This window comes from Chanodichthys erythropterus, chromosome 10, assembly GCF_024489055.1.
Source record: "Chanodichthys erythropterus isolate Z2021 chromosome 10, ASM2448905v1, whole genome shotgun sequence".
NCBI lineage: Eukaryota > Metazoa > Chordata > Actinopteri > Cypriniformes > Xenocyprididae > Chanodichthys > Chanodichthys erythropterus.
The window spans coordinates 36,395,055-36,409,626 of NC_090230.1; the positions used below are offsets into that span (position 1 = coordinate 36,395,055).

General features: G+C 35.6%; 1 protein-coding gene across 10 annotated transcripts in view; it reads left to right on the forward strand.

Moving 5' to 3' along the window:
* The window catches only part of aak1b (AP2 associated kinase 1b), a 64,042-nt gene that overhangs the window by 28,727 nt on the left and 20,743 nt on the right, over nucleotides 1-14,572 (forward strand). For 8 of the 10 annotated variants that reach the window (XR_010896178.1, XM_067397585.1, XM_067397582.1 and 5 more), the window contains 11 exons: nucleotides 860-968; nucleotides 4,115-4,257; nucleotides 4,566-4,687; nucleotides 6,835-6,916; nucleotides 7,899-8,031; nucleotides 9,119-9,222; nucleotides 9,435-9,520; nucleotides 9,601-9,767; nucleotides 12,480-12,562; nucleotides 12,821-13,132; nucleotides 14,299-14,474. Coding sequence is in view for 9 of the 10 variants with exons in the window: in XM_067397585.1 (XP_067253686.1) it covers nucleotides 860-968; nucleotides 4,115-4,257; nucleotides 4,566-4,687; nucleotides 6,835-6,916; nucleotides 7,899-8,031; nucleotides 9,119-9,222; nucleotides 9,435-9,520; nucleotides 9,601-9,767; nucleotides 12,480-12,562; nucleotides 12,821-13,132; nucleotides 14,299-14,474 (1,517 nt within the window). In the remaining variant the exon portion in view is untranslated. Of the gene's footprint in view, nucleotides 1-859; nucleotides 969-3,245; nucleotides 3,986-4,114; nucleotides 4,258-4,565; nucleotides 4,688-6,834; nucleotides 6,917-7,898; nucleotides 8,032-9,118; nucleotides 9,223-9,434; nucleotides 9,521-9,600; nucleotides 9,768-12,479; nucleotides 12,563-12,820; nucleotides 13,133-14,298; nucleotides 14,475-14,572 lie in introns of those variants that run through there. The other 2 variants (XM_067397587.1, XM_067397586.1) reach the window with 2 other exon arrangements.

A 14,572-nucleotide genomic window follows, 5' to 3' on the forward strand; every position in this document is an offset into this window, starting at 1 on the left:
TTTAATTTGCACAGATTCTAAATCCTGTCTACAAGCACTTGATTCTTTGAAAACTGAACATCCTATAATTATCAGCATAATAGGATTTTTGGCCTCTTTAAAGAAACAAGATTTTAATGTTGTTTTTTGTTGGATACCAGACCATATGGGATTGACTGGTAATGAACAAGCAGATAAAGTAGCAAAGGAAGCACTTCATTTGGAAATGACAGAATGTAAAATACCAGCATCTGACGTTAAACCCATATTGAACCTTTACATTTACAATAAATGGCGAATGGAACGAATGTGTAAATAACAAATTATATGAGGTGAATCCGAGTTATTAGTTATTATTTTGAAAACGGAAAGGCCCAGGTTGTATATGCGAGATGCCGAATTGGACATTCAAGACTCACTCATTCATATTTATCGAAGGGGGAAGAGAAACCGGTCTGTGATTTGTGTAAGAATTTCACGAGTATAAAACATATTTTAATACAATGTCCTTTTTAAATAATATTAGACAACGGTTTTATACAGAGAACACATTAATGGACATTTTTCAAAAGGTTTCTCCAGGAGTAATTTTAGAATTTCTGTCAAATATTCAATTGAAAGACTCTATGTAATTGTTGTTATTATTAATGTTGTTGTTATTGGTATATATGCCTGGTTTTGTATAGTGATTGTTTTTAAGACAAAATTGTTAAATTATTGTAAACAATGTATTGAAGTGATACTGCTGATTGCCATGAATATAGCCATTGCTGCTGATATGGCATTAAATCATAAATAAATAAATGAAAAAACTGAGCTTTTTGTGATATGTGCCTGCTCATTTTAGTCTGATTTTTGTTCTTTGTGGATTGTTTTCCAGCGGGATCTCAACGGTCACAAGAACATTGTTGGGTTTCTGGACTCCAGCATCACAGCTGTAGGAGGTGGAGATGTGTGGGAGGTGTTTATCCTCATGGACTTCTGCAGAGGTAAGTCTGCCTTTCTGCCCCATAATGCCTCTGCACACAGCCGCCTTGTGCTCTGTGTGGGAAAACAAACATACATTTGACAAAGAGTAAACTTAAGTACAGATTAGTCAACTAGACAACTGTACCACCTATATGACAAACAGTGAAGAATAATTAACAACGAATAAACTATTCTTTTCCAATGTCTCATTCAATTTCCTTTCATTTAGGGTGTGTTCACACTTGTTGCGTGGTTATTTTAGTCTGGAGCAAAACAGGAAATTATACGTTTAGGCCTGGTTTTCTTACACCATGTCTACACCAGATGCAACAGCAAGTAGCTGCCTATGCTGGACACATTTATTTGCTCTGTAACAGATTGTATTTGCTTAATGCTCTATGTATTTATAATATATAATATATTTATATATTAATAATCTTGTAGGGGTCAGAGTTTGGCACAACATTGGTCGACCCGTGCGTCTCTATTTGGAAGCAAATATTTGGTCTCGGTCCACTTGTTTGTTGGTGGCGTTCACACTTATTCAAATAAACTGCATTAACAAAGCAATGACACGAGTTCATTTTAATCAAACTCTCTTCTTATGCAGTGTGTTTGTGCTGTTTTACAACTCATCCACTTGGAGGCACTCTTTAGATAGATTTCAGACCCCCGTCCCAGCCTGACATGATCATATGTCCTAATCTTCTTGTACCTTGAGAACTTTTTTTCCCTCAATTTGTAAGGTTGGTACATCATTACCTTAAACCACCTACACAAAAGACTAAACCTCATTACTGGAAAAACACTTTCCATTTCTTCATCTGAAAGAGTTTCTGTATGTCTTGAATGGTTAATTTATAGCAAGATGATATCCTTAGAATTTTCTAAAGCCCAGAACAGATTATTGATTCTTTCATTATTCCAAGAGAGCTTTTTTCTTTCTTTTGAGTGTTCACACAAGGCCAGCCAATTGGATGTATTGAATGCAACTTTCACAGTGAGCGTCAGTCACGTGATATTGATATTTACAAGATATTGATTGAGATTAAATATGCTCAATAGGGAGTCAAATGAAGGCAAATTTACATAATTGCTGGCTAATTGACTTCTAAAGTGCTTACAGATGGATTCAGGGCTGACATGTGGGTTCTTGTGTTCATGTATGCGACTTCTAGGGCTGTACAGATTTGGACTGTGGATTTATCATTCTAATTTCATGTAGTGTCTATGCTTTAATTTTCCTCAGGGAACCTCTTGAAATACCCTCTCAATCGAACTTTGCTTTATGCTTTTCTTTAAAAAAAAATAATGATTTGTTTTATTTATTTATTTATCCAGGAAAATCCTATTGAGATATCATAACAGCAGCACACATAGTTTCAGACAAATAATAAAAACACAAACAATCCAACAAAGGAGGCATTTGGAATTGCTTCTCTAAGAGGTCCTACCTTACCAACCCAATTGTTAATAATATAAAGGATAAAAAGGATGAGGATTAAGAAAAGAAAAAAAAGAGGAAACCCTCCTGGATTCTATTATAGATGTTAACCCCCCAATCTCTCTTAAATTCAACCATGTTGGGAAGCAAGTCAATTCAATAGAATAATTTTCTCTTTCTTTTAGTCATCCATGAAACCTCTGCTTCTAGGCCAGAAATCTTTACATTTTCAGAAAAGCCCTTGATGAAAGGGTTTTTATCATTTCAACGGGTGAATGTGTTTTTCTAATTCCAAAAAAAGGATTAAATATCTAATAAAATGATCATTAAAATATTAATTTCAGTTAAAATCTAGTATCTGATACAAACAAATTGGATTAGGTTGATTAGATCATTGTGTGTTTTGTTTTAAGGCAAGACACCACAGATGAATAGGTTAAAAATTTTAACTAACATATGTCATCATCATACTTCCCCAGTTGATTAATTACAGTACATTTAAGACAATTGTTCTCTGAAATGTCATATTTAAATATGAAAATGAGGCATTATGTATTGAGAAATGCACAAATTTGCATACATTTGCAAACATTCAAAAAAGATATTTAATCAGGCGAATCATATATGAACAAACCCCTCTGTTAAAACTTCAGAGTATAGATGGGAATAACACTAGAAAGTTTTGTGTATGAAAGTGCTACTGAAATGGAGATTTCTGACTCCGTACATTAGAAAACAGCCTTTAAAGATATATATTGTAATTGAGATCCACAGACAAAAATTTATATTGTAATAAAAAAAAATAAAAAAACGCTTAAGTATTTGTTTTAAATGTTTTCTTTACTCTAGTTTGAAAGAAGATGGAAGCAAAATATCTAGGGCTGGGACAATAAGTCTCCTGAGATTTTCTGAATGCATCACGATTTTCTCTCAAATCGATTCTGATCTTAGTTTTTAACAGCAGATGGCGCTCTAGGCTAGTTTTTAACCGCACGCTCAAATGCTTGCAAAGAGTGCTCGTGCATTTGGCTGAGTCTGAGAATGTATTTGCACCTCAGAATGCTTTTATGATTCAAGATTAATGTAAACAGCCCACTGCAAAAATGTTTCAAACTTTTCAAACTTTATGAATGATTATTTTATCTGCTGGTAAAAACTACGTTTAGAACAGTGTTGCCAATTTAGCGATTTTGTCGCTAGATTTAGTGACTTCCCTGCCCCTCTTGAGACTTTTTTTAAAAAGCCTAGTAACAAATCTAGCAACTTCTTGGACAAACCTCATCTAGATTCCGTGACTCGTCCACTGATTTATATTTATATTAATATAGATCAGTGGACTCGCCAGTATGACTTCATCTAGCGACATTTAGCAACCAGTTTTAACTGAAAGCAATTGGCAACACTGACTCAGAATCGATTCGAGAGAGAATTGCGATGCATTCGGAAAATCTCGGAATCGATCCAAAATCATTTCTTGATTCGCGATGCATCGATTTATTGTCCCAGCACTAAAAATAACCCAAAATCTCAAAATCGGCCAGTGCATGAAAACACCTACTGTCTTGCCTTAAAGGGATAGTTCACCCAAAAAGGGTGAGTAGATGATCAAATTTTTGAGTAAACTATCCCTTCAATATTTCTTCAAAATTTCCTTATTGTGTTATTTGTGTTTACTAGGTACAAAAGTATTGTAGCTTTTAACATCTGTCTGTTTGCGTGCAGGTGGTCAGGTGGTAAACCTGATGAACCAGCGTTTGCAGACAGGCTTCAGCGAACAGGAAGCACTCCAGATATTCTGTGACACGTGTGAGGCTGTGGCACGTCTGCACCAGTACAAAACTCCCATAATCCACCGAGACCTCAAGGTTCCTTTATTTTCTGCTTCACTTTTTCGTTTTTCTACTTATCGTTTAATACGTTCTTTCTACTCTTATGACCAGCTTTTTTTTTTTTTTTTTTTTTATCCAAGAAAAGGAAATTGTGCAAGAGAGTCTTTCAGATTGGGCCATTGATTAAATGAGTTGTTTGTGACTGACTGTTACCTTGGTAAAACCACTTCAGTTTGAACACTTGATCAAGAGGCCAACTCCTTGTGTTTTTCCTAAAAACTTTACTTCATTAGTTGAAGATGTGATGTTATACTAGAGTGTAATTTGTGTATGACTCTTTGCAGGTGGAAAACATCCTGCTTCATGACAGAGGACACTATGTTCTTTGTGATTTTGGCAGCGCCACCATGAAGTTCCAGAACCCCCAGAGTGAAGGAGTGACTGTGGTCGAGGATGAAATTAAAAAGTAATTCTCTCAATCAGTCTGTTTTTGTGAAATTCAAATTGTTTTATAACCACTGGTAATCCACAGAGGAGGTTTACTCGTAAAATGTGGAAAAAAAAGAAAAGAAAAAAAGTTTAAATCAATTTCTTATTAATGTGCAGGACATGAGTGAAATCACTTCACGGATTCCAGGAGGCTATTGATTATTTGGAATACAGGTGCTGGTCATATAATTAGAATATCGTGAAAAAGTTCTTTTTTTTTATTGTAAATTATTTTTAAAAATGAAACTTTCATATATTCTAGATTCCCTACATGTAAAGTAAAACATTTCAAAAGTTTTTATTTTTTTTATTTTTTTTTATTTTGATGATTAGAGCATACAGCTCAGGAAATATTCTAATATTTTGAGATACTGGATTTTGGACTTTCATAAGATCAATCAAAAAATGGATTTTCAAACCAGAAAAGTTCAAGTTCTTTAAAGTATGTTCATTTGTACACTTAATACTTGGTCAGCAGCACATACAGCAAATGACTTGCTCCTAACACAAATTACAGCATCAGTGAAGTGTGGCATGGAAGTGATCAGCTTGTGGCACTGCTGAGGCACTATTGAGTCTTCAGATCATCTGTATATTGTTGGATCGACTGTTTCTCATCTTTCTCTTGAAAATATCCCATAGATTCAGGGTTCAGGCATGTTGGCTGGCCAATAAAACTTGGTCAGCAAACCACTTGGAAGTGGTTTTTGCACTGTGGGCAGGTGCTAAAGTCCTGCTGGAAAAGGAAATCAGCATCTCCAGAAAGCTTGTCAGCAGATGGAAGCATAAAGTGCTCCAAAATCTCCTGGAAGATGGCTGCATTGACTTTGCACTTGATAAAACACAATGGACCAACACCAGCAGATGTCACGGCCCCCCAAATCATTACTAACTTCAGAAACTTCCCACTAGACTTCAAGCAGCTTGGATTCTGTGCTTCTCCAGTCTTCCTTCAGACTCTGGGCCATGATTTCAACATGAAATGCAAAATTTACTTTTATCTGAAAAGAGGACTTTTGACCACTGTTCACTTTCCAGTTCTTTTTCTCCTTAGCCCAGGTAAGATGCTTCTGACGTTGTTTCTGTTTCAGAAGTGGCTTGGTAGTCCTTTTCCTGAAGATGTCTGAGTGTGGTGACTCTTGATGTGCTGACTCCGTCTTCATTTGACTCATTGTGAAGCTCTCCCAAGTGTCTGAATCGGCTTTACTATACAGTATTCTCAAGCTTGTGGTCATCACTGTTGCTTGTCCACCTTTGCCTACCCAATTTCTTCCTTCTAGTCAACTTTGCATTTAATATGCTTTGATACATCAGTCTGTAAACAACCACCCCATTCAGTAATGACCATCTGTGACTTACTCTCTTTGTGGAGAGTGTCAATGATTGTCTCCTGGACCATTGCCAAATCAGCTGTCTTCCCCATTAGTGTGGTTTCAAAGAACAAGAGATACCCGGAATTTATACTGTAGGGATGGTCATTTAATGAAACTCAAATGTAAATATTCTAATATTTTGAGATACTGGATTTTGGACTTTCATGAGCTGTATGCTCTAATCAACAAATAATAATAAAAAAAAAAAAACTTTTGAAATGTTTTACTTTACATGTAGGGAATCTAGTATAAATGAAAGTTTCATATATATTTTTTTTAAATAATTTACAATAAAAAAATTAACTTTTTCATGATATTCTAATTATATGACCAGCACCTGTAGATATGTTGTAAATTGTTGTATTGATGGTCTTTAGGTTGCACTGCATGATTTGACTCATTGAAGCGATAGTTCACCCAAAAAATGAAAATTCTGTCATCATTTACTATATTATCATTAACCTGTCATCATTAACCTGTCATCATTAACCTGTCATCATTAACCTGTATTAACCTGTATACCTGATCCCTTTAAAAAAATTGTTTGACAAATTGCTTGTAATTATTGAAAATTATGATAAATTGCTTGTGAGGTGTTAATTTTTTTTTTTTTTTTGCTTTTAGTGTAGGCCTGATTAGACTGAAGTCAGTAATTAAGAAAACAGATATGGTTGCAGATATATCATGCATTCCTGAAAAATAACACTAATTATAATGCAGCATTTTAAAAAAAAATGTCTGTTTTGTTTAGGTACACAACCCTATCCTATCGCGCTCCTGAAATGGTGAACTTGTACAACGGCAAAATCATCACCACTAAAGCAGATATCTGGGTAAGTAAACATATATAAGAGATATCACAGCCAGTCAGAAGGTATTTTAAAAGTCATTGGCTTTGCTTATGCTTTTTGAATATAACTTTCTCCAGACTAATAGCAAGTTTGTTAAATCAATGCCTAAATAGCTATTTGGTTATTGATTGTACTGATGTCAGCAGAAAAGGAGATTCATTCCAGAAGAGATTTTCAATAAGGCCAGAATGTATTTTAAAAATTAGTATGGTCAGTTTTGCTTTCTTATTAACTTTAATGTATGCTGTTTTGTACCAACAAGGTTTTATACCGTGGGCGAGGATAAACATAAAAAGGAAAAGAGGAAGCTAGATCACTGCTTTATTGTGGCTTATTTAAAAGTCAGAGAGGATCTAAATCAAGATCCAAGAAGCTTCAATTATATGATACGATTATATTTATTTAAATTCAAGGGTTAGTTCGTCCAAAAATGGAAATTCTGTCATTAATTACTCATGCTCATGTTATTTCAACCCCATAAGACTTTCATTCATCTTCGAAACACAAATGAAGATATTTTTAATGAAACCTGAGAGATTTCTGTCTCTCCATTGAAACTCTATATATTTTGAATCTCTCAGATTTTATTAAAAATATCTTCGTCTATGTTCTGAAGATGGATTAAAAGTATTATTTGTTTAGAACAGCATGAGGATGAGTAACTCATGACAGAATTTACATTTTTGGATGTATGTTCCCTATAATTAATATGAGGGGAAATTAATCAAGTGCTACACAGAACGGTGGAATATGGCCTTTTTGAAAAGCATTCAATATGAGTATTCCGGTCTTTATGAACTGCCTGTGAATGGATTTCAAAACTACATTAATTTGAAATAAAAGTACTGAAGTAATAAGAATGTTTAATTAACCTTACTCAAGGCTTTTATATTATTATCTTATGACCTCAATCAAGGTTTTTTTCCCCATACTGTTCAATGTCATGGGTTTTTCTTTCTTTCAGGCAATGGGCTGTCTGCTCTATAAACTCTGTTTCTTCACATTGCCCTTCGGTGAGAGTCAGGTGGCCATTTGTGATGGCAACTTCACCATTCCAGACAATTCCCGCTACTCACAGGACATGCACCGTCTCATCCGTAAGTATCTTCCTGTTTCTCGCACCAGGTGTGTCTCCGTCTCATCATTGGCTCAGTATGGCTATGGGTCTCACTTAAAAGGAATAGTTCAGTGAAAAAATGAAATTTTGTAATTTTTCACCCTCATGTCCTCTCTTTCTTCTGTGAAACACAAATGGGGAATATTTGAATAAAATCCTAGTCATTAATTAAAGGTTATGGAATTAGAAACCCTGCGCTGTCCAAAATGACAAAGCAACCACTGTAAAAGTGGTCAATATGACACTACACTACATTTAAAATCTTAAGTTATATTAAGTTGCTTTGTGTGAACAGAGCAAAATGTAAGTCAAAATACACAAAATATCTTCCCTTCTGTTGTAGCTATCAAATCAAAAACATGGCAAAATTGATGGCAATGTTGTTTATTTGGGAGAGATGCAAGAAATAATGGTGTTTGGGTTTTAAATGGTGTCAACATGTCATTTTTGTTGTCTATATGATAGTCCATTTTAGAGCTTTAATGAAGTGAAAAGTTAAATACAGGAACAGTTCACCAAAAACTGTAAATCCTGATATCATTTCCTCAGCCTCATGTCATTCCAAACCTTTCCAAGACTTACTTTCTTCTGCTAAACACTAAAGAGGATATTTTGAAGAATGTTGGTTAGCCAAATAGTTTTGGTTCCCATTGACTTTCATTGTATTTTTTGTCCACACAATGGAAGTCAATGGATAAAAAAAAAAAGTCAGTCAGTCTATCAATCAGTTCCTCACTCAAAGCTGTACTTTTAGTTATTTAGGATATTGACAGCACCAATCCTCATTTACTTTTATTACATGGAAATGATTGGCAAGGATTTTTTTAAAAAACCTTCTCTTTTGTGTTTCATGGATGTACTAATTGGTTTTGAACAACTTGAGGGTGAGTAAACGATGAAGACTTTCTAATTTTTGGATGAACTATTCCTTCAACTTATTTTATGTATGAACGCTTATAGCGATCATCCACTCTTCCCTTTTTTTCTGTCTGTCACGGTGTGACACACTCTTTCTTTCTCCCACTCTCCCTCCTCTTTTCCTCTCTCTGTGGTGGTGATTTTATCAGGGTACATGCTGGAACCGGACCCTGATAAGAGGCCTGACATTTATCAGGTGTCCTACTTTGCTTTTAAACTGGCCCGACGGGACTGCCCTGTCCAAAACATCAAGGTTAGTCTTTTTCCTTTCTCTCCTCCGGTGTCACTCTCGGCCTGTTGTTCGGTCAGTGCTTTTACCACTGGGATCAATTGTTGGATTGGGTGCTTGTGTGCATAAGCCTGCAGGAATGCCTGAAGTCATAAAAACAAAACTAATCTGAAATATGTCCCTCTAGAATGCCTGTAATCATAAAAACAAAACTTATCTCAAATATGTCCCTCTAGAATTCTCCCATTCCTGCTAAACTTCCTGAGCCGATCCGAGCGAGCGAAGCAGCCGCGAAAAAGAGCCAAACGCAGACCAAGGCGAGGTATGTTCCCAGAGGCTGCATAGTGCTCTATAGTCTGTAAATTTGACCTGGCCTCATTTGTCTCTGTTTTTGTCCCATAGACTTACAGACCCCATTCCCACCACTGAAACTTCTATCACGCCACGCCAGCGGCCCAAAGCAGCACAATCCCAGTCTCAGGCACTAGGAGGCATCCTGCCCATCCAGCCTGCTGCCCTGACCCCACGAAAGAGAGCCAACTTGCCTGCCGGAGCCGCCCAGCCAATAGGTACAAATATGATGATCAATTTTCTATGTAGATTAGCATAAAATAAGCATGTTAAAGGAACACTCCACTTTTTTTGAAAATAGGCTCATTTTCCAACTCCTCTAGAGTTAAACATTTGAGTTTTACCGTTTTCAAATCCATTCAGCCGATCTCCGGTTTTGGCGGTACCACTTTTAGCATAGTTCATTGAATCTGATTAGACTGTTAGCATCTCGCTCAAAAATGACCAAAGAATTTCAATATTTTTCCTATTTAAAAGTTGACTCTCCTGTAGTTACGTCATGTACTAAGACCGACGGAAAATTAAAAGTTGTGTTTTTCTAGGCTGATATGGCTAGGAACTATACTCTCATTCCTCATAATCTAGGAGCTTTGTGGAGTGTTCCTTGAATTAACATAAAAACCCATTGGCAAAATACTTAACATTCAGAACATGGAGAATATTGAGCTGGGTGATGTTGAGAAGGACTGTTTTTTTTTTTTTTGTTCAGTGAGTGGCTGAGAGGAGCAGCACATTCAGTTTAAGCTGTGTGCTCTGTCAGATAACAAATAAAATAGATATTATTGGTTCTAACCTGAGTGATCATTTTATGTGTACATATAGCCAAAATCACAGCAAATGTCTTTATCTTATGTGTATGGTGATTTTGTCAGACAATGTCTCGGTTATAAATCAGGATTTTAGCGCTGGTTTAACATGTCAGGGCTCGACACTAACGCTTTTCAATTAGTCTAGGATAAGTGTACTTTTGAAGGGGCAAGTGAAAGAGAATTTTACTTGCCCGGCCAGACAAGGACCTGATTAAAACTTAAATAAAAAAAAAAAAAAAAAACACGAGAATAACTGACTGATTTTATTACATTTAGTGAAAGTGGTGATCGATAGTGGATTATAATAGGCTGTATAATGTAGTGACGATAACAAGGACGCGCTGTTGAGGCTCGCGCAGCATCTCGAGGAGAAATGGAAACATGAGTGAAGCACACACAAAAATAATCTGTTGAACATACTGCGGTAAAAATTCAAAATGTGAAGTTTTTATAACTTGATACAGTTAAGCAAAATCACATGACCAAGAATGCTTTTTTCCTATACAGGCTACCATCATGGTTAAAACGTGACACTGATTTCATAAAACAGTTCAGTTAACAAATAGTTCATATTAAGTCACTTACATTTTAGAAGGAACATTGACTGTTTTTGTTCTATTTTAGTAGCGATAATAGTTTCAAACAAAAATCACAGCAGAACTATAGCGTAGCAACACTCACCCTGCATCCCAATGTGCATACTATCCACCCTATCCGCCCTAAATGGTATTGAATATTACTAATGTCACGTACTATTTTGGATGTATAGAATGTTCATTGAGATGCAGGATAAGCCTTGTTATTGTTTCTGAATGATTCAGCATTGAGTCAAAGATTCAATGACCCATTCATAAACAACTTGCCTCATTCTTGAATGAATCAGCCTTTGGAATGAATCGTTTGAATGAATGGCTCAATGACTCACTTATTAAGACGGTTACTTGACACCACCTACTGTTGGTTTAATTAAATTTTTAAAAGAATCACGAATCTATCACAAATATGCAGATCTAAATATGACAAAGCTGCAGTATTCTGAAAGGATATTGCTTCAGAAATGTTAAATGTATATTTACACCACAAAAAAAAAAAAAAAAAATGGACAAGGATTTTTTTTAGAATAAGCAACCCTTTTATTTGTACAAGTGAATGATAAAGCTTAATGTCGAGCCCTGTATGTAGTCTTAATGGGCCGCGTTTCAATCATCATTTCAACAAAACCAGAAACATATATAGATGAAACAATTTTATTTGGACTTTGGCTGTATTCAGATATATTATGTGAGCAAAAAGGGTAGCAAATGTAAAGGGCTGACACTTGGCAGAATGCGAATGCAACAATGACAATATTCTAATTGCCGTATGATGTCATCTATCGACATTTAGCGACATGTATATATGGCATAAAAAAAAAATGGCATTAAAAAGTCATTAAAAAGCATTAAATTAGATTTGATGAAACCTGTAGAAACCCTGTAAATACACACATTTATAATAAATATACATTAAATACTTATTAAATATTAAATATATAGATTTTAAATGTCATTTAAATTATATAAAAAAAAAAAATATATATATATATATAGCTATGGAAAAAATTTAGACCACTCCAAGTTCAGAAATCAATGTTAAGTGGTCTCTTAATTTTTTCCATAGCTGTATATATTATACAGTGATTCATATTTTTTTTTGTAATATATATTAAAAACTGATTATAAATGTGATATGATATGTAATAAATGTATACAAATAATCTATTAAATTGTAAATATATATTCTATCGTTCCATCCATCCCTCTCTTTCTGTTATATATATATATATATAATATGCACATAATTATATGTATATATGCACATAATTATATGTATATATGCACATAATTATATGTATATATGCACATAATTATATGTATATATTAAATACTTGTGTAAATATATACAATTTTAAATATTTATAATTTTTAATGTTTATTTTAAATACATTATAACTATATTATATCCTCCTTTCTCTCTCTATCAAAAATATAAAAATATATCAACATGTATATATTGCCATTTATCAAAATGCACTGCATCTATCCAGTAAGTCTACACAATTGTTCTCTGTGCATTTCCCAGCTGTCAGTGTGAACTTGGCTCAGCCGGCTGCAGCGCTTCAGTCTCAAAAAGCCCAGGCGTCTCCTGCCCCTCAGCAGAAAACGGTGAGTGTCAATCTTATTGCATGCGTTTTCTAATCTGTATATTGGTTTGAAGTCCTCAAAAGCAGTAGAAAGTAGTGAAGTCTGGATAAAAAGAAATGAGAGGCAGATCTAATTGGTATCACATCATTTAATTCATTTTTAATGACTATTCCAGACTGTAGATTGCATTTATTAAATGAAACTGACCGTTTAGAGTGTGAAGATCACGTTTAAAGTTCGCATCATGGTATAGTTGTCTGGTGCCTGTCTGTGTGACAGCCCGTGCAGCCGATCCCCATCACGGCTGCAGCAGGAGGAGGAGGCGTTCCAGTAGCAGCTGGTAGCCCTGTGCCTCAGAAAGCAGTAGCCACTCCGCCTCCATCCAGCCCTGCTCCTCCCACTGCACCTGCACGGAGTGCCCGTCGTAAGCAGGCGTCAGCGGCTCAGCAGCAACCGGTGCCCATCCAGCCTACTACCACTCAGCCGGCTGGTGCCCCGCCTGCAGCACAAGCAGAGCCTGCAGTGGTGCCTCCCACAGTCCAGCAGCCAGCGCCTCAATCCCAGATCAGCCCAGAGAAGGCAGAGGAGAGGGTAATCACCTCCATCCTGTGCATGCTGCTCTGTCCTGTCTGTTTCAAAGAAATGGCAGACTCACTCTCACTAATGTTGCACCTCATGCACGGGCTGCGCCTCATCATCCATTGTTTTGCATCCATCCATCCTTGGTTTGTTTTGAATCAGCATAGATGGTTTTGATTGTTTGTGTGACAAATGTTTGCTCATTTTGGTTAATTTGCTCTGAAAAGTGTCTGAAGCCTGACAGACAAGTTTTTGTTAAAATTGAATGGTTTTTATGCTTTGTTTACACTGCATTAAAATCAGATATGTTTGTGATTAAATTAATGATTAAATCAGATCCATGACTTTTCAGACTTATGACTTATCAGAGTGTCATGATGCAGAAGTCATTTACTACACTATTTATACACTCAACATGTTAAAATTGAAGATATTCTAATGTTTTTGAGAGAAGTCTCTTATGCTCACCAACACTGCACAGCTGAATTTTCAGCAGCCATTTCTCCAGTCACATGATCCTTTAGAAATCATCCTGATATGCAGATTTGAAGAAACATTTATTATTATCACCAAAGTTGAAAACAGTTGTGCTGCTTAATATTTTTTGGAAACCGTGATACTTTTTTTCAGAATTGTTTTGATGAATAGAAAAAGTTCAAAAGAACAGCATTTATTTGAAATATAAATTTTGTAACATTAAAAATGCCTTTACTGTCACTTTTGATCGATTTAATGCATCCTTGCTGAATAAAAGTATTGATTTATTTTAGTTTTGAATCGTAGTTTAGCTCTAATGGTACATGTGAGTGTAAATGAGTACATTTTCCATTTCTCCATTTCAAACCACAGAGACATGGACATTTGGACTGAGTTATAAAATGTTTTTTCCTATTACTACAAATGATTTTGAGTCTTATATGCCAAACTTTACACCAAAAATTTGATTTTACTGCCTGTCTGAACAGTTTTGCTATTGAAAAAGTCCTATTGGAAGTCATATGTTTGTATGTTTATTTTATATCTGTATTCACTGACGCTTGATCAATTTCTTCTTAAATTTTTTTTTAATTCATGCCATTTCACTGCATTTAATTTCATTTGCATGTCACGCTCTAATTTCTCTGTATTTTATGAGTTCTTAGTTGCTTCATTCTCTTGTGTTTTCATTATCTCCTCAGCCTGTGACCCCTGGCTTGTCTCAGACTCCTCCCTCATCCCCAAGGACAGCCCAGAAGGCGGGGCACAGACGCATCCAGAGTGATGTCACCCACAGTGCTATGTTCGGAGTGCCGGTCAGCCAATCCACTCAGCAGCTGCAGGCAGCCACAGCAGAAGCCAGCCTTAATAAGTCAAAGTGAGAAATGAAACCTATTAATATAGAATTTAAGCTCTTCATAATGTGACACTGCCAATATACAGCCTACATAACCGAGAAGAAATGTTCTCTCACCT